Raw genomic sequence first — 23,553 nt, 5'->3', positions numbered from 1 at the left:
ACTATATTTATATTTATATATGATGATGTAGAGGGCCACTATATTTATATTTATATATGATGATGTAGAGGGCCACTATATTTATATTTATATATGATGATGCAGAGGGCCACTATATTTATATTTATATATGATGATGCAGAGGGCCACTATATTTATATTTATATATGATGATGCAGAGGGCCACTATATTTATATTTATATATGATGATGCAGAGGGCCACTATATTTATATTTATATATGATGATGCAGAGGGCCACTATATTTATATTTATATATGATGATGTAGAGGGCCACTATATTTATATTTATATATGATGATGCAGAGGGCCACTATATTTATATTTATATATGATGATGCAGAGGGCCACTATATTTATATTTATATATGATGATGTAGAGGGCCACTATATTTATATTTATATATGATGATGCAGAGGGCCACTATATTTATATTTATATATGATGATGTAGAGGGCCACTATATTTATATTTATATATGATGATGCAGAGGGCCACTATATTTATATTTATATATGATGATGTAGAGGGCCACTATATTTATATTTATATATGATGATGTAGAGGGCCACTATATTTATATTTATATATGATGATGCAGAGGGCCACTATATTTATATTTATATATGATGATGTAGAGGGCCACTATATTTATATTTATATATGATGATGCAGAGGGCCACTATATTTATATTTATATATGATGATGCAGAGGGCCACTATATTTATATTTATATATGATGATGTAGAGGGCCACTATATTTATATTTATATATGATGATGCAGAGGGCCACTATATTTATATTTATATATGATGATGTAGAGGGCCACTATATTTATATTTATATATGATGATGTAGAGGGCCACTATATTTATATTTATATATGATGATGCAGAGGGCCACTATATTTATATTTATATATGATGATGTAGAGGGCCACTATATTTATATTTATATATGATGATGTAGAGGGCCACTATATTTATATTTATATATGATGATGCAGAGGGCCACTATATTTATATTTATATATGATGATGTAGAGGGCCACTATATTTATATTTATATATGATGATGTAGAGGGCCACTATATTTATATTTATATATGATGATGTAGAGGGCCACTATATTTATATTTATATATGATGATGTAGAGGGCCACTATATTTATATTTATATATGATGATGTAGAGGGCCACTATATTTATATTTATATATGATGATGTAGAGGGCCACTATATTTATATTTATATATGATGATGTAGAGGGCCACTATATTTATATTTATATATGATGATGTAGAGGGCCACTATATTTATATTTATATATGATGATGTAGAGGGCCACTATATTTATATTTATATATGATGATGCAGAGGGCCACTATATTTATATTTATATATGATGATGTAGAGGGCCACTATATTTATATTTATATATGATGATGTAGAGGGCCACTATATTTATATTTATATATGATGATGTAGAGGGCCACTATATTTATATTTATATATGATGATGTAGAGGGCCACTATATTTATATTTATATATGATGATGTAGAGGGCCACTATATTTATATTTATATATGATGATGTAGAGGGCCACTATATTTATATTTATATATGATGATGTAGAGGGCCACTATATTTATATTTATATATGATGATGCAGAGGGCCACTATATTTATATTTATATATGATGATGTAGAGGGCCACTATATTTATATTTATATATGATGATGTAGAGGGCCACTATATTTATATTTATATATGATGATGTAGAGGGCCACTATATTTATATTTATATATGATGATGTAGAGGGCCACTATATTTATATTTATATATGATGATGCAGAGGGCCACTATATTTATATTTATATATGATGATGTAGAGGGCCACTATATTTATATTTATATATGATGATGTAGAGGGCCACTATATTTATATTTATATATGATGATGTAGAGGGCCACTATATTTATATTTATATATGATGATGTAGAGGGCCACTATATTTATATTTATATATGATGATGCAGAGGGCCACTATATTTATATTTATATATGATGATGTAGAGGGCCACTATATTTATATTTATATATGATGATGTAGAGGGCCACTATATTTATATTTATATATGATGATGCAGAGGGCCACTATATTTATATTTATATATGATGATGTAGAGGGCCACTATATTTATATTTATATATGATGATGCAGAGGGCCACTATATTTATATTTATATATGATGATGTAGAGGGCCACTATATTTATATTTATATATGATGATGTAGAGGGCCACTATATTTATATTTATATATGATGATGTAGAGGGCCACTATATTTATATTTATATATGATGATGTAGAGGGCCACTATATTTATATTTATATATGATGATGTAGAGGGCCACTATATTTATATTTATATATGATGATGTAGAGGGCCACTATATTTATATTTATATATGATGATGTAGAGGGCCACTATATTTATATTTATATATGATGATGTAGAGGGCCACTATATTTATATTTATATATGATGATGTAGAGGGCCACTATATTTATATTTATATATGATGATGTAGAGGGCCACTATATTTATATTTATATATGATGATGTAGAGGGCCACTATATTTATATTTATATATGATGATGTAGAGGGCCACTATATTTATATTTATATATGATGATGCAGAGGGCCACTATATTTATATTTATATATGATGATGTAGAGGGCCACTATATTTATATTTATATATGATGATGTAGAGGGCCACTATATTTATATTTATATATGATGATGCAGAGGGCCACTATATTTATATTTATATATGATGATGTAGAGGGCCACTATATTTATATTTATATATGATGATGTAGAGGGCCACTATATTTATATTTATATATGATGATGCAGAGGGCCACTATATTTATATTTATATATGATGATGTAGAGGGCCACTATATTTATATTTATATATGATGATGTAGAGGGCCACTATATTTATATTTATATATGATGATGTAGAGGGCCACTATATTTATATTTATATATGATGATGTAGAGGGCCACTATATTTATATTTATATATGATGATGTAGAGGGCCACTATATTTATATTTATATATGATGATGTAGAGGGCCACTATATTTATATTTATATATGATGATGTAGAGGGCCACTATATTTATATTTATATATGATGATGTAGAGGGCCACTATATTTATATTTATATATGATGATGTAGAGGGCCACTATATTTATATTTATATATGATGATGCAGAGGGCCACTATATTTATATTTATATATGATGATGTAGAGGGCCACTATATTTATATTTATATATGATGATGTAGAGGGCCACTATATTTATATTTATATATGATGATGTAGAGGGCCACTATATTTATATTTATATATGATGATGTAGAGGGCCACTATATTTATATTTATATATGATGATGTAGAGGGCCACTATATTTATATTTATATATGATGATGTAGAGGGCCACTATATTTATATTTATATATGATGATGTAGAGGGCCACTATATTTATATTTATATATGATGATGCAGAGGGCCACTATATTTATATTTATATATGATGATGTAGAGGGCCACTATATTTATATTTATATATGATGATGTAGAGGGCCACTATATTTATATTTATATATGATGATGTAGAGGGCCACTATATTTATATTTATATATGATGATGTAGAGGGCCACTATATTTATATTTATATATGATGATGCAGAGGGCCACTATATTTATATTTATATATGATGATGTAGAGGGCCACTATATTTATATTTATATATGATGATGTAGAGGGCCACTATATTTATATTTATATATGATGATGTAGAGGGCCACTATATTTATATTTATATATGATGATGTAGAGGGCCACTATATTTATATTTATATATGATGATGCAGAGGGCCACTATATTTATATTTATATATGATGATGTAGAGGGCCACTATATTTATATTTATATATGATGATGTAGAGGGCCACTATATTTATATTTATATATGATGATGCAGAGGGCCACTATATTTATATTTATATATGATGATGTAGAGGGCCACTATATTTATATTTATATATGATGATGCAGAGGGCCACTATATTTATATTTATATATGATGATGTAGAGGGCCACTATATTTATATTTATATATGATGATGTAGAGGGCCACTATATTTATATTTATATATGATGATGTAGAGGGCCACTATATTTATATTTATATATGATGATGTAGAGGGCCACTATATTTATATTTATATATGATGATGTAGAGGGCCACTATATTTATATTTATATATGATGATGTAGAGGGCCACTATATTTATATTTATATATGATGATGTAGAGGGCCACTATATTTATATTTATATATGATGATGTAGAGGGCCACTATATTTATATTTATATATGATGATGTAGAGGGCCACTATATTTATATTTATATATGATGATGTAGAGGGCCACTATATTTATATTTATATATGATGATGTAGAGGGCCACTATATTTATATTTATATATGATGATGTAGAGGGCCACTATATTTATATTTATATATGATGATGCAGAGGGCCACTATATTTATATTTATATATGATGATGTAGAGGGCCACTATATTTATATTTATATATGATGATGTAGAGGGCCACTATATTTATATTTATATATGATGATGTAGAGGGCCACTATATTTATATTTATATATGATGATGTAGAGGGCCACTATATTTATATTTATATATGATGATGTAGAGGGCCACTATATTTATATTTATATATGATGATGTAGAGGGCCACTATATTTATATTTATATATGATGATGTAGAGGGCCACTATATTTATATTTATATATGATGATGTAGAGGGCCACTATATTTATATTTATATATGATGATGTAGAGGGCCACTATATTTATATTTATATATGATGATGTAGAGGGCCACTATATTTATATTTATATATGATGATGTAGAGGGCCACTATATTTATATTTATATATGATGATGTAGAGGGCCACTATATTTCCACACTCACTCCAGAGGGACACATTGCATATACTGTCGGGCAGACACCTCTTATCTCCGTATTTAAACTTTTTTAAATGCCATTCTATGTCACACAAAAGTAGCAAAAATAGCCGATCTACAAGCTCAAAACGCGTCACAGTGTGACAGATATATCTGCTATTTTTTTTTAATCGTGAAAATGTGTGCAAACCTTTGAATATATATATTTTTTTTTAAGCGAACATTTGTTGCTCAAATCTTTGCTTCTGGGGTCCCTGGAACAACATATTTGAGATGGGGGTCCGCGGCCAAATACATATCATTTTGGGGGTCCTTGACATGAAAAAGATTGAGAACCACTGACTTAGACCAATAACTACACTAACTATTATTGTTTGGTCACAATGATCACTCACAATTGTACATAGTGGTATATATGTTTTCCTCTGTATTCTTATGTTGATTTTTGAACTGTTTGGTTGCTACTATATATGTCTATGAAATTAACTCAAGGACCCCAACGGAAACAAGCCCGCAAGGACTTTTTTGGCCGGACCTTTTAGACAAAAGCATTATAAATGTAACTGTGTTGTTTTACATTCTTTTGCCTAATAAAAATTTCAATCAATCAATCAATTCAATCAATCAAAAACAATCAATTCATCTCATTACTATGACATATTACAATATTAGTACTGTGCTCCTACTATCCATATTTGAACTGTTTGTGTTTTTTTCATAAATTAGCGTCGTACTTGATCATACTACAGTCACAGAAAAGCATCAAAAGTATCAGATCTACAAGTTCGAAACGCGGCGCGAGCCAGATTCATTTTGTCAATTAATGGACAAAATCATCGTACAGGGGTGTCACAAAAGCTTGTGAGCTTGTAGATCGCCTATTTGGGGAAAATAATTGAAATTGATATAGTGAAAGTCCTTAATTGTGTCTGTGGGGTTTTATAAATATTAAACAAATTAAAAGTATTAACAAGAGCTTACGACTAAATCATAACTGCATTGACCACTGGTTTCTTTTTTCTTTTTTTATGAAAAGTAAATACGTTTTGGGTATAAGGTTTCTACCTGACAGAGACCACAACGATATCCCAAAACTGTTACTTTTCAGGATTCAATTTCAAAAGCATCAAAAGTATCAGATCTACAAGCTCGAGCTTGTAGATCTGATACTTTTGATGCTTTTGTGTGATCAAGTAGCAGGGAATTCATTTACGAAAAAACACACGTTAAAATACGGAGATAAGAGGTTTCTGCCTGACACCAACAATATGCTTTTTTAGTTGAATCCTCTAAGGGGAAACTAGACATTGCATTGTACCTTTAAGAGGGAGTGCTTGACGCTGAGCTCCTGGTTCTCCGTGGTGATGGACTCAACCAGTCCCGACAGGGTGTGCACCATGTCCAGCTCATCCTCGTCCTCTCTGAGGTCCTCAACCACCTCCTAACATGTATGTGTGTGGAAAAACATCATCACAACCACCTCCTAACATGTATGTGTGTGACAAAACATCATCACAACCACCTCCTAACATGTATGTGTGTGACAAAACATCATCACAACCACCTTCTAACATGTATGTGTGTGACAAAACATCATCACAACCACCTTCTAACATGTATGTGTGTGACAAAACATCATCACAACCACCTCCTAACATGTATGTGTGTGACAAAACATCATCACAACCACCTTCTAACATGTATGTGTGTGACAAAACATCATCACAACCACCTTCTAACATGTATGTGTGTGACAAAACATCATCACAACCACCTTCTAACATGTATGTGTGTGACAAAACATCATCACAACCACCTTCTAACATGTATGTGTGTGACAAAACATCATCACAACCACCTCCTAACATGTATGTGTGTGACAAAACATCATCACAACCACCTCCTAACATGTATGTGTGTGACAAAACATCATCACAACCACCTCCTAACATGTATGTGTGTGACAAAACATCATCACAAACACATCAGCTAAACACACTGTCTTGTACTTGAATGAATACGCGAATAATAAGTGTTCTCTGCCACCAAAATGTGGAATGCCCTGACACCATCCATTAAAAGGATGTGCAACACTGGTTTCTTTCTAAACTGGCCTGAAAAAACATCGGCTGGATGATGATGGACAAATTCAAATATCACGATATATATTCTTGACCAAATACCAAGATCAGACGGGCACCTCCCGTAAACGTATAGCCAATCGGAATGGGATATGAAACATGTGACTGAGACCTACAGAGATAATGTGTAGAGATTTGTTTTAGTATTAGACAAAAACTGTGGGAGTAATGGCAATGTGCGCTTTGAAGAGAACGCTAAATGGGCCAATCAGAAGAGGTGGAAAGTAACTAAGTACATTTACTCAAGTACTGTACTTAACTTAGGTATTTTTACTTTACTGGAGTGTTTCCAATTTTCAATACTTTTACTTCTACTCCACAGGGGCAAATATTGTACTTTTTACTCCACTGCAATTATTTGAAAACTTTAGTTACTAGTTACTTTGTAGAGTTTTGATTATTATTACTAAACATACATAAACCACTGAAGCCCTATATATATACTTCGGCTATTTGAAAATAGCTGATCTACAAGCTCACAACACATTGCATCGCGACGCTTTGTGAGCTTGTAGATCTGCTTTTTTCAAAAGATTTGAATACATTTTGTAACAGAATATTTCTACATTATGGTATTGATAAAAGAATAGTACTTCTTTCATCACTGCCGATCGGTCTAGCGGTATCCAAGTGTAGCTGTACAACAACATGCACACACACACACACACACACACACACACACACACACACACACACACACACACACACACACACACACACACACACACACACACACACACACACACACACACACACACACTTTAAAACCCCAGGATATTGACTTATGAGCATCTCACTCACCTTGCCAATGAACCGTCTCTGAAAACTGCTCAGAAGCACGTCCCTGACATCTTCACGTTCGTTCTCTCTGATCTGCTCCACTATCTTATGCCTTTCTTGAATCTGGAAGGTGGCTGTAAGAGATGGAGATGCAGAAAATGTCTAGATTTCTACAAAACAAGAGCTATTGACCGTTTGAAACCTATAGCATACCTTTTCTTGGGGCGAAAATACGGCATAAATTGTCTTGTCTGCAAGCTTGTAGATCGGCCAATTTTGCGCGAAGAGATTATGTGTAGAGCCGTGTTTCTCAAATGGGGTACATGTATCCCAAACTTTTTAATGTCAAGGACCCCCAAATTAATATATTTATTTGGCCGCGGACCCTCATCTTAAAATCTTTTGTGCCAGGGACCCCCAGAAAAGATTAATGTAAAAACATTCATCTAAATTATTCTAAAAATTCTAAACAATATTTTTCAAATATTTTCAAAAATAGCAGATGTACAAGCTCGCAGCGCAGCATGAAGAGACGCGCTGTGGGCTTGTAGATCTGCTATTTTTGAATAGCCAACATATAAATAGATAAAGTGGTTAAGATAATTGTGATGCTAGGGACCCCCTGGAACCCCCACAAGGACCCCACTCTGAGAACCAATGCCCAAGGGGAGTGTGGAGCTACTACAGGAAACAGAAAACATGGTTCTACTGTTATGACGATGAACCTTTGAATAACTTTGTGTGCACCTGCTGATCTGTGAAAGGTTAAACCAAATTAAATTAAACATTTAAAAACTTGACTAGCACAACTGTTATTGAATAGAAAACAATACTTGTTTTCATATTATTTGAACATATTGTATCAAAACTCGACTTGACCCATTAAGACCAGGAACGCATCTGTGTCACTTTAGATTTCTTTGGCGCGCTATGAGCTTGTAGATCTGCTATTTTTGAAAAATCTTGATTTTTTTTTTTTTTTTACTTTTAGGATTGCCTCAGGTCTTAATGGGTTAATGAAATGTTACGGCCACAACTGTAGTTCAAATAAATTGTCATGTTATATTCAAAGTTGTGTTCAAAAGGGGCGTTACTTATCATTCATTCATAAGCATGCTAACTGTGGTTTTCTCTTAAACGGTGTAGTCTGAGTAAAGGTGCTTGGATTCAGAAATCAGGAAAAGGGGGAAGTGTAGCTAAAAAACATTGAGAACCACTGGTGTAGAAGAGCAAACTCTTTCATGTCAAGGACCCCCAAAAGGATATGTTTATGAGTGCCAACCCCCATCTCAAGAATATTTTGTGCCAGGGGCCTCCAGAAGCAAAGATTTGAGTTAAACATTTTTTAAAGTGGTTCAAATGATTGTGACGCTACATTAACTCATTTATCTGGTGTGTATATTAACTCATTTATCTGGTGTGTATATTAACTCATTTATCTGGTGTGTATATTAACTCATTTATCTGGTGTGTATATTAACTCATTCATCTGGTGTGTATATTAACTCATTTATCTGGTGTGTATATTAACTCATTTATCTGGTGTGTACATTAACTCATTTATCTGGTGTGTATATTAACTCATTTATCTGGTGTGTATATTAACTCATTCATCTGGTGTGTATATTAACTCATTTATCTGGTGTGTATATTAACTCATTTATCTGGTGTGTATATTAACTCATTTATCTGGTGTGTATATTAACTCATTTATCTGGTGTGTATATTAACTCATTCATCTGGTGTGTATATTAACTCATTTATCTGGTGTGTATATTAACTCATTTATCTGGTGTGTAGAGTACATAACCCAGAGGCATTTACCATAGAAGTGTCCAAATCCCATGCTGGTGGCTACAACCAGAGCCAGGAGGATGCACCTGTTGAGGGTGCTGCTGCTGACCCGGTGGCCCTGCGCCGGCCGCCGGGAGGAGGGGGGCTCCTCCTCCTCCTCCTCCTCCTCCTCCTCCATCTGTTCCTGGGACTGGAAGAAGGCACGGCGCTCCTCGGGCTCCGGCGGCAGCAGCTCCTCCTCGTCTTCCTCCTCCTCCTCCTCGTCCTCCTCCTCCTCGGGCTCGGTCACGCTGCTGACGGTGTTCTTCCTTAACCTGCGTCTCCGTACCGCCGGCGCCGCCACCGGGGTGGAGGAGCTGCCCGCCGTGTCGTCCTCACTGCTGCTGCTGGAGTCGTTTAGCACCGCCGCCTGCTGCTGCTGCTGCTGCACCGCAAAAACTACCACACACAAAAAATAACACACCCTGTGTGAAGTGGGCGGTGTCTTGCTAGCTAATCACAATACTGAATGGAGTCAACCAATCATGTACAAAAAATAAATACATTTATTGAAACACTCTTTATGATGGAAGAAACCATAACTTAAAAAAAACAAAATTATTGTTTTTTTTAAGTTATGGTTTCTTATATAGGGCTATGCACATGTGTCATGTGACACTGGCCAATCACAGTCCTGAATAGACTGTGATTGGCCAATCACGGTGCAGGGTTAGGCGGGGTACATTTTTGGCCAATCACAGCGCAGGATTTGTTGTACAAATATCCAAACCTCACTTATAGGGGCGGTTTCACCGCCCAAAAATAACACAAAATCTGTGATTTACCCATTATACTGTACTTTAATCACTTTAACCTATTAAGATGTTAGCTTCTCTTTTAATCCAGTGGACCACAAAAGGAACCAAACGTACCGTCACTCACCACCACACACGTTTAGTTACAGTATATTAATTATGGGAGTTGCTTGCAAGATGCTTCAGAGGAACACAAACTGGTTGACATCTTCAGACGTCTCCAGGCAACACATCGTCTCTGTGACGGGTGGAAACCTCATATGTCCAATAGGGCTGGTGAATTAATATTCAAATTTCGAATATTCCTCGAATATGGGGAAAATATGTATATTCGAATATGAAAATTTATTTTCGAATATTACATTTTTATTATACATGTTTATTTTACAGGGACAATACAAAAAACATATGTATCAAGTTATAAAAACAAACAAAATATATGTTTTATTGGATCCGAGCACTCGATACATTGTTTTTTGTATTGTTTGTCCAAAAAAGAAATTGGAGGGAAAAAATCATATATTTTTTTATAATAATAATAATAATATTCGATTATATTCGAATATCTGCCAATTTTTAAGACCAATATTCAAATATAATTTCTGAGGAAAGTTGACAGCCCTAGATCAAGTAGGGCGTCGATTTTACGAAAAAACACAGAAAGCTAAAATATGGAGATGAGAGGTTTGTGCTCCACAGCTACGATATCAGAAGGAGCCGTGCACTGCAGCCAACAAGACCAGCAGCATTATTATTATTATCATGAATTCACTCCAAACAGGTTTCAGACCACCTGCCTGGGAAACAGCCACGTCCAGTAAAGTGTCTTTTCAGATGGTGACCTATAGGTCCCACAGACTGTGTGGAACAGCTCTCCACTGACTCATCAAACCTGCTGTCATGAGGGGACACACAGGAAGACCCATGCTATTAGAGCCTAGGCCTGTCCCCGACTAAGGATTTGTATAGTCCAATCTGATTGGCGACTAATTGCCAATAATGACACCCAAAAAATAAATATTTATTTCTTTTTATTATTATTATTAATTTTTTCGCATGATTCGACTGAGATTGTCAGTGGAATCAGTCTGATTCGAATGCCAATCTCTCAGTCAAATCATGCAAAAAATATGTTATATAGAGGAACATTCCATTTGGGCTGTAGGGGTGCTTAGTGTCTGATTTAACATATACTATTGGTTTCTCCCAATAAATCATGATGTATATCCTATTTTTGGCAAACTATTAGTTTATTAATATAAGTCAAATAATAAAATAATTAAAACATTTTTTTTAAATGATTCGATTTTATGATTCGAATAAGAGATTGGCAGTTGACTCAGACACCCCTCGACTAATTATTCGACTACTAGAGGTCAGGCCTATAATAGAGCCCCAGGCTTTTGGGTTCCGCTGCCGATTCAACGTTCTGAATCGGGTCCTATACACCAATATTTGCATGCGGTGTAACCTTCAGTTTTTATCATATCTCTGCTGTCGGGGCAGAAACCAGCTAACTCCAAAATGTTCATTTTTCAGGAAATGACAAAAACAAAACACAAAGTGGAGTTAGGAGGTTTTGTTCATCATTGATAAGAACAGCTGAATGGACCTCCAAGCCCACAATGAGGTTGGAGGTCAAAAGGGGGCGGAGCCTGGAGTAAGCAAAACCGGGTGGAGTTAGCACAAAGTGGAAAGTTTGAGGAACCAATGGAGTTAGCTGGTTTTGTCAGAAGTGCCTTTTAATACTTTTTTTTTTTTTAAGTGTCAAAATGGAGTTAGCTGGTTTCTGCCCGACAGCAACAACAATATGATACTTCTATGGATTTGGAATTCTATTTAGAAACTTGGGGTTGTGGTCAGTGGTGGAAAAGGTACTCGCATCTTTTGTAAAAGTATCAATACTGCAGTGTAGAAATACTGTAAAAGTCCCGTAATAAAAAATTGATCGAGTAAAAGTACAAAAGTATTGGCATCATAATATACTTAAAGTACCAAAAGTAAAAGTACTCATTGTTCAGAATGTCCCATTTCACAAGCTCATAATGTATATAAATATTTTGAAAATAGCAGATCTACAGGCTCACAATGCGTCGCATCGCAACGCATTGTGAGCTTGTAGATCTGCTATTTTCAAATGGCCAAAATAGGGCTGACGTGGTTAATGTGTGCTTTGTTATAATAATCTAAATCTGCAAAGTAACTAGTAACTAAACCTGTCAAATAATTGCAGTGGCGTAAAAGTACAATATTTGCCTCTGAGAAGTAGTGGAGTAGAAGTAAAAGTATTGAAAATGGGAAATAGTTCAGTAAAGTAAAACAAATCCTCAAAAGGGTACTTAAGTACAGTACCTGAGTAAATGTACTTAGTTACTTTACACCACTGGTTGTGGTACTTGTCACAAGTACCACAACAACCCCAAGAAACTAAAAGGTAGAAAAATTCTAGTCGAAAATAAAATAAACTAGAAAAAGTGCTCCTCGGAGCACATGTTTCCGGCAGGTGGCGCTATCATAGGGAAATATGTGAAAAGGGTGTCATTTCTTCTTAGACCTTTCAATCGGACACTGGATTCATGATTTGAAGCATTTAGTTCCAAAAATGTGTTTTGCTAAATTAGACCTGCTGGTGGCGCTATAACAGGCCAATGTGAAAAAGGGTGCCATTTCTTCCTCGGTCTAGTGGGAATGTGCGTGTGAAATTTCACGGAAATCGCACGCTGCGTTCATGATTTGAGGCATTTTGTTCAAAACGGACCAATCCTGCAAACTTTGGAAGCCAACCTTAGCCAATGAGGATGGAATATGGAAAATGGGACAGATCCGTGTTGATCACATGACTATAGAGATACTGTGTACCGATTTGCATGACGTTTGGATAAAATCTGTAGGAGTAAAATAAAAAAATGGGTTTTGCACAAATCGGCCTCCAGGTGGCGCTATAACAGCCCCATGTGAAAAATGAATTGGCATCCAGGGAGTGTGTGTGCACAGTTTCGCAGCGACCGGGGCAACGGTGCCGGAGATTAGCTGCTCACACACGGACAGACAGACAGACGGACAGGGGGCAAAACATACTCTCTCGCCCTGCCTTTCGGCCTGGCGGAGACAATAAACAGACACCTACCAGTCTCTACTGCATTGAAGGTGTACTGGCTGCTGGAGGACGTTCCCAGGTAGAAGTCCTCCTCGCTGGCCGCCGCCCTCTCCTCTGGCTCCGCCTCCGCCGCGGCGCGTTCGTCCTCCCGGGCGTCCCCTAAGGTCACGATGTCCGAGTGGTCGTCCTCCCGGGCGTCCCCTAAGGTCACGATGTCAGAGTGGTCGTCCTCCCGGGCGTCCCCTAAGGTCACGATGTCAGAGTGGTCGTCCTCCCGGGCGTCCCCTAAGGTCACGATGTCAGAGTGGTCGCTGGACGAGAAGAGGGTCACCTGCTCCGTCCCCCCCGCCTGCAGGAGGACATGCTGACAACGTGGCTGGCATAAAGCACAAACGTTTTCATGTCAAAGACCACCCAAAATGATATGTCTTTGGTCGCAGAACCCCACCTGAAAGTGTTTTGTGTCAGGGACCCCCCAGAAGAGAAGATTTGTGTGAAAAGAAATTAAAAAAGTATTAAAAAATTTCCAAACGTTTTTTTTAAATACCATGTGTACAAGCTTGCAGCATGGCACGACGCGCTGTGAGCTTGTAGATCTACTTAATTTTAATAGCCAACGTATAATTGGATAAAGTGGTTAAAATTATTGTGATGCTATGTTAACTACTTTTGCTGGGGACCCCCTGGAACCCCCCCCCCCCCTAAAAACTATATACTAGCGAAATAACAATCTGTACATTGAAACTATAGGATACCAGGTAAACGATGAACCTAGACATCATCAACCATATAAAACCAATGCTTTTATATGTTGTGATGCGACACCTTCTGAGCTTGTAGATCATCTATTTTTTTGGTGAGCCACACCATAGTACAAAGTACTTTAGAGTCCAGAATGAGATTTGAATCACATTTCAAACCACATAGGAATGTGGCTCAAAACTGTTGATGGTCCATTGTGAAACCTTGGGCCGTCAACCTTTACGTTCTAGAGTGTGGAGCACAGAAGCTGTGCTCCAATTAGAAGGCCGAACGTGCCATCCACTGTTTTTGATATACTGAATGCTAAAGATAAGAACCTCAGAATTCTCCAGGCGCTCAACCGAACGCTTGTTTGCATGCAGACCTAGATGTGGTATCAGGTCGTATTTTGTTTTATCATTGAATCTGCTGTTTGTGTAATTCACATTTCATAGAGGGAACTTCCCATGTAATCAATAAATTGCCCTTTTAACTGGTTGATTATGTTCTCTGTATTGTCGTCTATAAACTGGACTTTAGGGTTTATTGAACCTTAGCGACAGGTCTGCCACGGCACATCAAAACTAATTATAAAAAGATCAGTTGCCAGATTTCTGTTCAGACTTGATGATTAAACTAAACTATCTGATTCCGATCTGGAAAGGCCAAACATCTGATTTGGTGTGTATGATATTAAAAGCCTCACTATGTATGTAGTATTATGCCAGTGGTTCTCAACCAGTGGTCCGGGGACCACCAGTGGTCCTTGAGGGGGTTCCAGGTGGTCCCCAGCTAAATGATGGAGAGTTGGTAACCAAATGGACCCTTATAGATCTTTAACTCCAAAATGGACCCTTGCGGGTCCATTTGGTTTCATTTTTGTTAAACATCTGCATTACTTAATTCACAAGAAGTCTAACACAAATAGGGAACGTAGAATAAATGTTATTTTGATCAACATTTGCCTGTTATCTCTCCTCTATGGTACAACATCAATACAGCATGGATGGAATTGTGGACAAAATCTTATCCAACGACAACAAAATACTCTAAGTTTTGGGTCTGAGAGTCTAAATCTCAAATGGTGGTTCTGTGACTCAAATGCCGAATAAATAATGGGCTTCATATGAAAAGGGTTGAAAACCACTGTATTATATTATATACTGTACAGAGATATGGGAGTTGTGGCGCTCATAGGTCCCTTTTTTCGGGTTGAGCCAGGTCCGTTCTTTTTTCCCGCCTAATTTTTAACCAGTTTAGAGCGTTTCCACTGAGAAATGGGTTCAGAATCCTAAAGGTTGGTTCGGAACTGGCACCAAAAAATACTTGTTTTTTGACGAACTACAGACGAAACTCTGCCTGTGGTTCTTCCACCACCCAGTGATGTTAAAATGCACCACAGGGTGGCGCCACGCGCCAGTACACTAGGCTGCTAGAGCTCGCCATACAGGGAAAATTTGACAGATCTTGTGGAAACTATGATGATAAACGTCTATACTCTATACCATACATGGGCAACTGGCGGCCCGGGGGCCACATGCGGCCCCCACCTTCACTTAATGCGGCCCGCAGGTTAATATCAGAATTCTGATATATTATTGATTTCAGCTGTTATGATTCCAAACATGCAAACATGACCCGCTTTAATTACTTCAGTCTATATTATAGTAGCTTAATGACTAGTATTAACATTATATTGTCTTTTTTATGTCCAATGTATTTGTATTTAAGTTCATAAAGTTGACATAAGTATAACTAAATGCATTTGAAATGAAATAAAAAAAAGTTTCTTTTCAGGATTCCAGTTAAAAAATAGTACCAAAAGAAATCAGGATTCCAATTCAAAAACATCAAAGTTGCATCACCCATGCTCTATACTTAGTAAACTAATACTAAGTTGGTCCACTACTCTTATTATCTTTTGGCCAAAAACAGCCGATCTACAAGCTCACAGCTATTTTCAGCAAACATTCCCCCCAGAATAAAGATGCAAGGGTTCAAAGTGCTTAAAGCGGCACTACGTTTAACTTTTCTTTAATGAATAAAATGTAATTTTGGCCAATCTCTATGGTAGAGTACGTTAATACAATATAACTTATACAGTTGGGGTGGTTTTATTTGGTCTCCCTGCTCTGCTATTGAGACATTTAGATCGTGTCAAAGAAGGTCATGTCTCACCTAGACACAGGATCTGACATGCATGCATTTTGACCTGATGGTCAAGAAAGGTTCCATTTATCCCCTGAGCCAGCAGGCAGGCTCTATTAGCTCTGAAAAGCAGACACTAAGCGTATAATGTGTATATTATTGTGACGGTTTTCTCACCTCAGAGACAGTGAACGTCTCCTCTAAGGTTTCCTCCTTCAAGCTGTCGTCGTGTGTATCACCCCCGTCTTCCACACACCCAGCTGAAACACATAAATATCAGATATAATAAAAGCTTGTGTAATAATTAATGGGAAAAAAACGCATTGTAGATATAACCACACACGTAAAGTTGTCAGGTTATTCAACAACTATCAACGCAAAAACATTGTCTTGATATATTAACATGCAGGAAAAAGACATTTGTGTTAGATGCACTGGTATATCAGAAATGTGTTTCAATTAGTGCTCTACAAATAAATGTTACTTTTCAGATTCAAAAGCATCAAAAGTAGCAGAGCTGCTACTTTTGATGCTTTCGTGTGACGCTGTAGTATGATCAAGAAGGGCGTTAATTTAACCCATTAAGGCCTGAGGTTCCGATTCAACAAATGTCTTCTAACAGTTTTTTTAATAAACTTATGTTACTACGTCAGTGGTCTTCAAACTCTTTCATGTCAAGGACCCTAAGAATGATATGTATTTGGCCACGGACCCCCATCTCAAAATATTTTGTTCCAGGGACCCCCAGGAGCAAAGAATAGAGTTACAAATGTTCGCTTTAAAAATATATACATTCAAAGATTTGCACACATTTTCTCGATGTTTCTAAAATAGCAGATCTACAAGCTCATAGCGCGGCACTCGGTGCCGCGCTATGAGCTTGTAGATCTGCTATTTCTGAATATATTATATATTATACATTATATATTATATATTATATATTATATTATAATATATTAGTAGATCACCATACCAGATAAGGAGGTGGCTAGGTCCTGTAGATCTGGCTCTATCACTGGAGCTCTCTCTCGGGCGTCGGTCCCATTATACTCCAGTGGATTCTCTGACCCCAGAGTCTCAATATCCGACCCCTGGCAAACAATACAGTCGTCCACATTAAAGGACAACTTTGTTTTTTTACAACAAGGGTTATTTTATTAGTTTGTAATGATAGTAATTCAAAGATGATATTGCATGTATTGCTTTCTATAGTTTTTTAATGATTTAGTGATTTTTAACAAACAAACAAACAAAACAAACTCTTGCTGATTTTTAGCTGATATTTAACTGCATGAAACCCATCATTCTACAGTGAGGAGGACATGAGTAAATCACTGCCACATGGATTATCTCTGTCATTTGGATTCCAGAGAAGCCAGCGTGTCTTCTATGGAAGCATAGTCATGCACCGAAAATAGCAGATCTACAAGCTCACAACGTGTCGCAGCGCGACACGTTGTGAGCTTGTAGATCGCCTATTTCCGGTTATTAGTTAGTTTAAGATCAAAGAGTATTTGAAGTGACCTGGCCTAGCGGTCCGAGCACTTAGGCTCTAATGTAGCCTGACAGCGCGTCGTGGGTTCGAGTCCCGTTCCCTGACGGCCTTTGCTGCGAGTCACTCCCCATCTCTCTCCCCCCGTTTCCTGTCTAACTTCACGTCACTATCAATAAAGGCATAAAAAGCCCAGAAATAAATGTTCAATCTTCCAACGCTAATGGTCTGGGATATTTCATAAAAGCATTAAAAGGTTAAAAAGCCTCAATATGCAATTTCTTCAACCGGTTGGCTGTATGGCTACCATGACATCATCATTTTATTTTACATATTGTGATGATTATTTATGAAACACAACACTAGTGTGTGTGTGTGTGTGTGTGTGGTGGTTCCTTTTTTTATCTCAACCCGACTCGACTACTGTAATGCACTTTATGTTGGCATTAGCCAAGCCTGCTTGTCAAGACTACAGTTAGTCCAAAACGCGGCCGCTCGACTCTTAACAGGGGCACGGAAGTATGATCACATCTCCCCGATGCTTGCCTCCCTACACTGGCTCCCTGTTTGTTACAGGATTCAGTCTAAGACTTTAATGTATGTCTTTAAGTCTTTAAATAGGCTGGCACCATTATACATATCCGAACTTCTACCTCCCAAAAAACGCTACAAGGGTCTTGAGGTCTACTGACCAGTCACTCCTTAAGGTCTACTGACCAGTCACTCCTTAAGGTCTACTGACTGACCAGTCACTCCTTAAGGTCTACTGACTGACCAGTCACTCCTTAAGGTCTACTGACTGACCAGTCACTCCTTAAGGTCTACTGACTGACCAGTCACTCCTTAAGGTCTACTGACTGACCAGTCACTCCTTAAGGTCTACTGACTGACCAGTCACTCCTTAAGGTCTACTGACTGACCAGTCACTCCTTAAGGTCTACTGACTGACCAGTCACTCCTTAAGGTCTACTGACTGACCAGTCACTCCTTAAGGTCTACTGACTGACCAGTCACTCCTTAAGGTCTACTGACTGACCAGTCACTCCTTAAGGTCTACTGACTGACCAGTCACTCCTTAAGGTCCCATCAACAAAGTTGAAAACACGGGGAGATAGATCATTTTCCTCCATGGCGCCCACACTGTGGAACGAGCTGCCACCCCATGTTAGAGCGTCTCAAACCCTGCCTGTGTTTAAATCACGTTTGAAAACTCACTTGTTCTCCTTGGCGTTTGAAAATTCAGACTGAGAAGCTGCTGTTTCCTCCAGGGCATTGTGACAAATATTGTCCTGTTTATTGTGTGTGTTCTCTTGTTTATTTTAGTATTTTACTGAGTGTTACAGCACTTTGGTTCAACACTGTTGTTTTTAAATGTGCTCTATAAATAAAGTGGATTGGATTGGATTGGATTCCTTTCACACGGTTTCACAAACAGATTGGAGCTTGGCTTAACAGCATTTTTTTTCATTTGCGACATTTAATTTAGCTTCAATCCATGCAGCCAGCGAGCCTACATTAAAGTCAGAAATCCTTTTACTTATTAGGCCAGTGGTGCTATTCCAAAACACTGGGGTCACACTGGGAAGCTTTTCTGTCAGATTTTCACATGTTCTCCCCCTCACAACAGAACTATATGATTCACATTAAATATCAGCAACGTCCCCTTTTAATGTTCTGGAAAACACAAGTCACTTAAGGCTCAAGCATGAAACGTAACAACGCACCAGTCAAAAATGTTGTTTAAACAAGAAATAAATGTGTGTTTTAGCATACAGTGAACTTCACATGAGACACTCCTACCCGTCTTAAGAGATAACATGAGAAAACTCTTTTGTTATAACATAATATTTCTCGCTTATTAACCCATTAAGACCGGGAACGCATCTGTGTGGCATTTTATAGATTTATTTGGCTATTCCAAAACAGCAGATCTACAAGCTGAGTGCCCCGCTATGAGCTTGTAGATCTGCTATTTTGAAAAATTGTGAAAATTCGTGGCAAAATCTTGGGATTATATATTTTTTAAAGCGAACATTTGTAAAATATTTTGTTCCAGGAAACCCCCAGAAGCAAAGATTAGATTTACAAATGTCCGCCAAAAAAAAGAAACAATTGATTTTTCAAAAATAGCAGATCTACAAGCTCATTGCGCGGCACTCGGTGCCGCGCTATGAGCATGTAGATCTGCTATTTTTTTTTTATCATGAAAAGTTGTGCAAATATTTGATTTTTTTTTCTTTTTTTCGTATATCTGCTATTTTTGAATAGCCCAACGAAATCTAAAAACGACGATCCCGGTCTTAAAGGGTTAATGGACAGAATAATGATTCTAACCTCGTTACTTATGATGGTCCAGCCACAGGACGACTCCGTGTCACTGGACGACTCCGACATTGTTCTGGCAGTCCAGGCAGCGAGGAACTACAGTGAGACACATGAATGGATAATGACATTTGCATAACATTTGAATATCATTATTGGACAGCTGGGGGTGTATCAAATAGTGATCAGTCAAATAATGTCAGTTGTTGGTGGCCAGGAAAGGCTAAATAATTTTGTATTTCTATCTATGTTAAGCCCTGGGGCTGGGCAATATATGTATGTTATATCAATATTGTGATATGAAATTAGATGTTATCTGGGAGTTTGATATTGTAATATTGCGATATGGCATAGGTGTGTTTTCCTGGTTTTCTAAAAGAATAGCAAAATATCCTATCTACAATCTTGTAGATCTGCTATTTTAGCTATTTGGTCAAATCTAAGACGTGGTGATATCTGGTCAAATTGAAACAACCATTAAGTAGGTTCTTTAGACCAGTGGTTCCCAAACTGGGAGCCGGGACCCCCAGGGGGTCCCTAAATTATGTTGGGGGGTCCCCAGATGATTAGCTTAATGTGCAACATTGAATTTCTGACTCAACAGTAAACAAACCAACATACAGTATAAGTGTATACGGGGTATCTGCACATTTATAAAGTTACAATTTAAGGACTTTTAAGACCTTTTTAACACCAAATTGACCAACTTGCCAAATATTAGGTAAGAAAGAGGCAAACATTGTGAAAATAGCAGATCTACAAGCTCACAACGCCTGGCAGTGAGCTTGTAGATCGGCTATTTTCAAAAGATTTTTGCTCCAACTTGTGAAATGGGACATTCTGCATGATGAGTACTTTCTACCAATACTTTTGTACTTTTACTCAAGCACATTTTGAATTCCGGACTTATACTTGTAACAGAGTATTTCTAGATTGTGGTATTGATACTTTTACTTAGCAAGTTTTTGAACTGTTTGGTTGCTACTACTATACATGTCTATGAATTGAATACCAAGGACCCCAATGGGAACAAGACCGAAAGGGCTTTTTTGGACAGACCTTTTAGTCAAAGTATTATAAATGTAATTGTGATGTTTACATGTTTTGCCTTATAAATAATTAAATCAATCAATCAATCAATATTCAAAATATTCAATCAATCAAGTATCATAGCGCCCCCTGGTGGTTGGCAGGGGCATAACCTGGCCGTAACATAATGGTTAGATGCTGCAGCCTATTATTATTACTGTCTAATAATCAGTGGTGGAAAAAGTACTCAAATTCTTTACTTAAGTAAAAGTACCAATACTACTACTATATAAAAATACTCTGTTACAAGTAAAAGTCCAGAATTCAAAATTTACTTGAGTAAAAGTACAAAAGTATTGGCATCAAAATGTACTTAAAGTACAAAAAGTAAAAGTACTAAATGTTTGAAAATAGCCTATAAAATAGGACTAAAGTGGTTAATGTATGTTTTATAATGTAATAATTTATATCTGAAAAGTAACTAGTAACTAAAGTTTTCAAATAAATGTAGTGGAGTAAAAGTACAATATTTGCCTCTGAGGTGTAGTGGAGTAGAAGCAAAAATATTGGAAATTGGAAATACTCAAGTAAAGTACAAAATACCTCAAAATTGTACTTAAGTACAGTACTTGAGTAAATGTACTTAGTTACTTTCCACCACTGCTGTCTAATAATAATGACCACATCATGTTAACGTTAACTTACATTAACAACAGTCACATCATAGGGTCGCGTGTGTGTAGTGTAGCGACCTGACAACTTTACAGTGTTGCAGACGACGTTATAACGTCGTTTATAGCGTTATAAATAGCGTCATGACATAATTGTAGCTTCTTTCCGGGGTGTTTTGAACGTAAACACACTGGATATGATGTAACCATGGTTTCTATCGTCTCACTTCAATACAAAAAAAACGACCCTATTAAACTATCTTACCCTTTACTTTGATGCTATCACGTCAGAAAGCCGTGTTATTGCAGCATGTCCGCGGCTTTAACTTGTCTATTAACAACAAAAACACTGCAACGCCGACGCTCTGCCTGGTGGCCGCGCCCGGTGCATGCTGGGAAGTGTAGTTTGGCGTCTCGCGTAGACACCGGCGTCTGTGACGTCCGAGACTACGCTTCCCGTCAAGGGTTGATGCCGAGTCACGTGACCAAACAAATCCTAGTCAGTCAAGAACCGTTGGTGGACGTCAGGAGCGGTGTTGCCATGTCCGCTTATTATAAGCGACTTTGGCCTTGTTTTTCCTTGTAAAGTTGCTTGGAAAATATTGGTAGTTGCGGGACCGGTTTTGTGGGCTTGTTTCTAAAGTGTAGTTGCCTATTTTGGGCTTGAGCTTCCAAGTTTTATTAAATTATCATGTAAACCAGCGGTTCTCAAATATTTTTATGTCATGGATGGACCCCCACAGTAATGAACCCCCATCTGAAAATGTTTCACATTGTATCTCAAATCGTTTTTGTTGAAAATAGCAGATCTACATGCTCACAACATGCGACGCGTTGTGAGCTTGTAGGTCAGCTATATTTTCAAATAGCCGATGCATAGGTTTAAAGTGCTCATGTCATGTGGCAGGCATTGGCTTCTTTTGGGCTCGTTTTTCTAGAAGTGGTTGCTTGTTTCTCTCACAAATTCTGGCAACACTGGTTAGGATTCACAGTGAAAGTAAACTTCAGGGAACATTCTACAGGAGGGACCAGTGCCATCTATTAGAGAGTTGCGCCAATGAGGGGTCAGAAACAGCGTCGGTCACGTGGTTTATGTAGCTGGAAATAGTGACAAGGAGCCGTCCACTTCAGTGCATTCCATGTACTTCCGGTTCAGGGATTTGTCACTATTCGCCAATGTAGAAGAGCTGGCCCGAAGAAGTGAACGGAGTTGGCGTAACTCTCTAATAGATGGCACTGGGAGGGACTGCCTGAGTGTTTGTAGCTTCACTCTCAGAGACAAAGTGGCTTCCACCAAGTCATGTCTTTCAGTGGATGGTTTCTCCTGCCCTGTGTGCCGAGGTTACAGGAGAAACTGGAGGTGTTTAATAAAGCTAAAGGCTACACGTGACAACGCAGCAGAACACATTCACAAAGGCCAGACCAC

At 37.2% G+C, this 23,553-nt stretch overlaps 1 protein-coding gene across 2 annotated transcripts in view; it reads right to left on the bottom strand.

The window, feature by feature from the left end:
• Positions 1–22,538, bottom strand: part of ccpg1 (cell cycle progression 1) — a 38,346-nt gene extending 15,808 nt beyond the window's left edge. Inside the window, exons 1-8 of one of the 2 annotated variants that reach the window (XM_080434961.1) lie at positions 22,393–22,538; positions 20,440–20,526; positions 17,587–17,704; positions 16,791–16,873; positions 13,755–14,100; positions 9,864–10,271; positions 8,061–8,173; positions 6,437–6,559 (exon numbers count right to left, since the gene is read on the bottom strand). In XM_080434961.1, the coding sequence (XP_080291087.1) occupies positions 6,437–6,559; positions 8,061–8,173; positions 9,864–10,271; positions 13,755–14,100; positions 16,791–16,873; positions 17,587–17,704; positions 20,440–20,499 (1,251 nt within the window). In that variant the 5' untranslated portion in view covers positions 20,500–20,526; positions 22,393–22,538. The remainder of the gene's footprint in view (positions 1–6,436; positions 6,560–8,060; positions 8,174–9,863; positions 10,272–13,754; positions 14,101–16,790; positions 16,874–17,586; positions 17,705–20,439; positions 20,527–22,392) is intronic. The other variant, XM_080434962.1, reaches the window with a different exon arrangement.
• Positions 22,539–23,553: the final 1,015 nt, after the last annotated feature.

This window comes from Gymnoscopelus braueri, assembly GCF_963280865.1.
Source record: "Gymnoscopelus braueri genome assembly, chromosome: 1".
Taxonomy (NCBI): domain Eukaryota; kingdom Metazoa; phylum Chordata; class Actinopteri; order Myctophiformes; family Myctophidae; genus Gymnoscopelus; species Gymnoscopelus braueri.
This window is presented reverse-complemented; position numbering and strand designations above follow the sequence as displayed.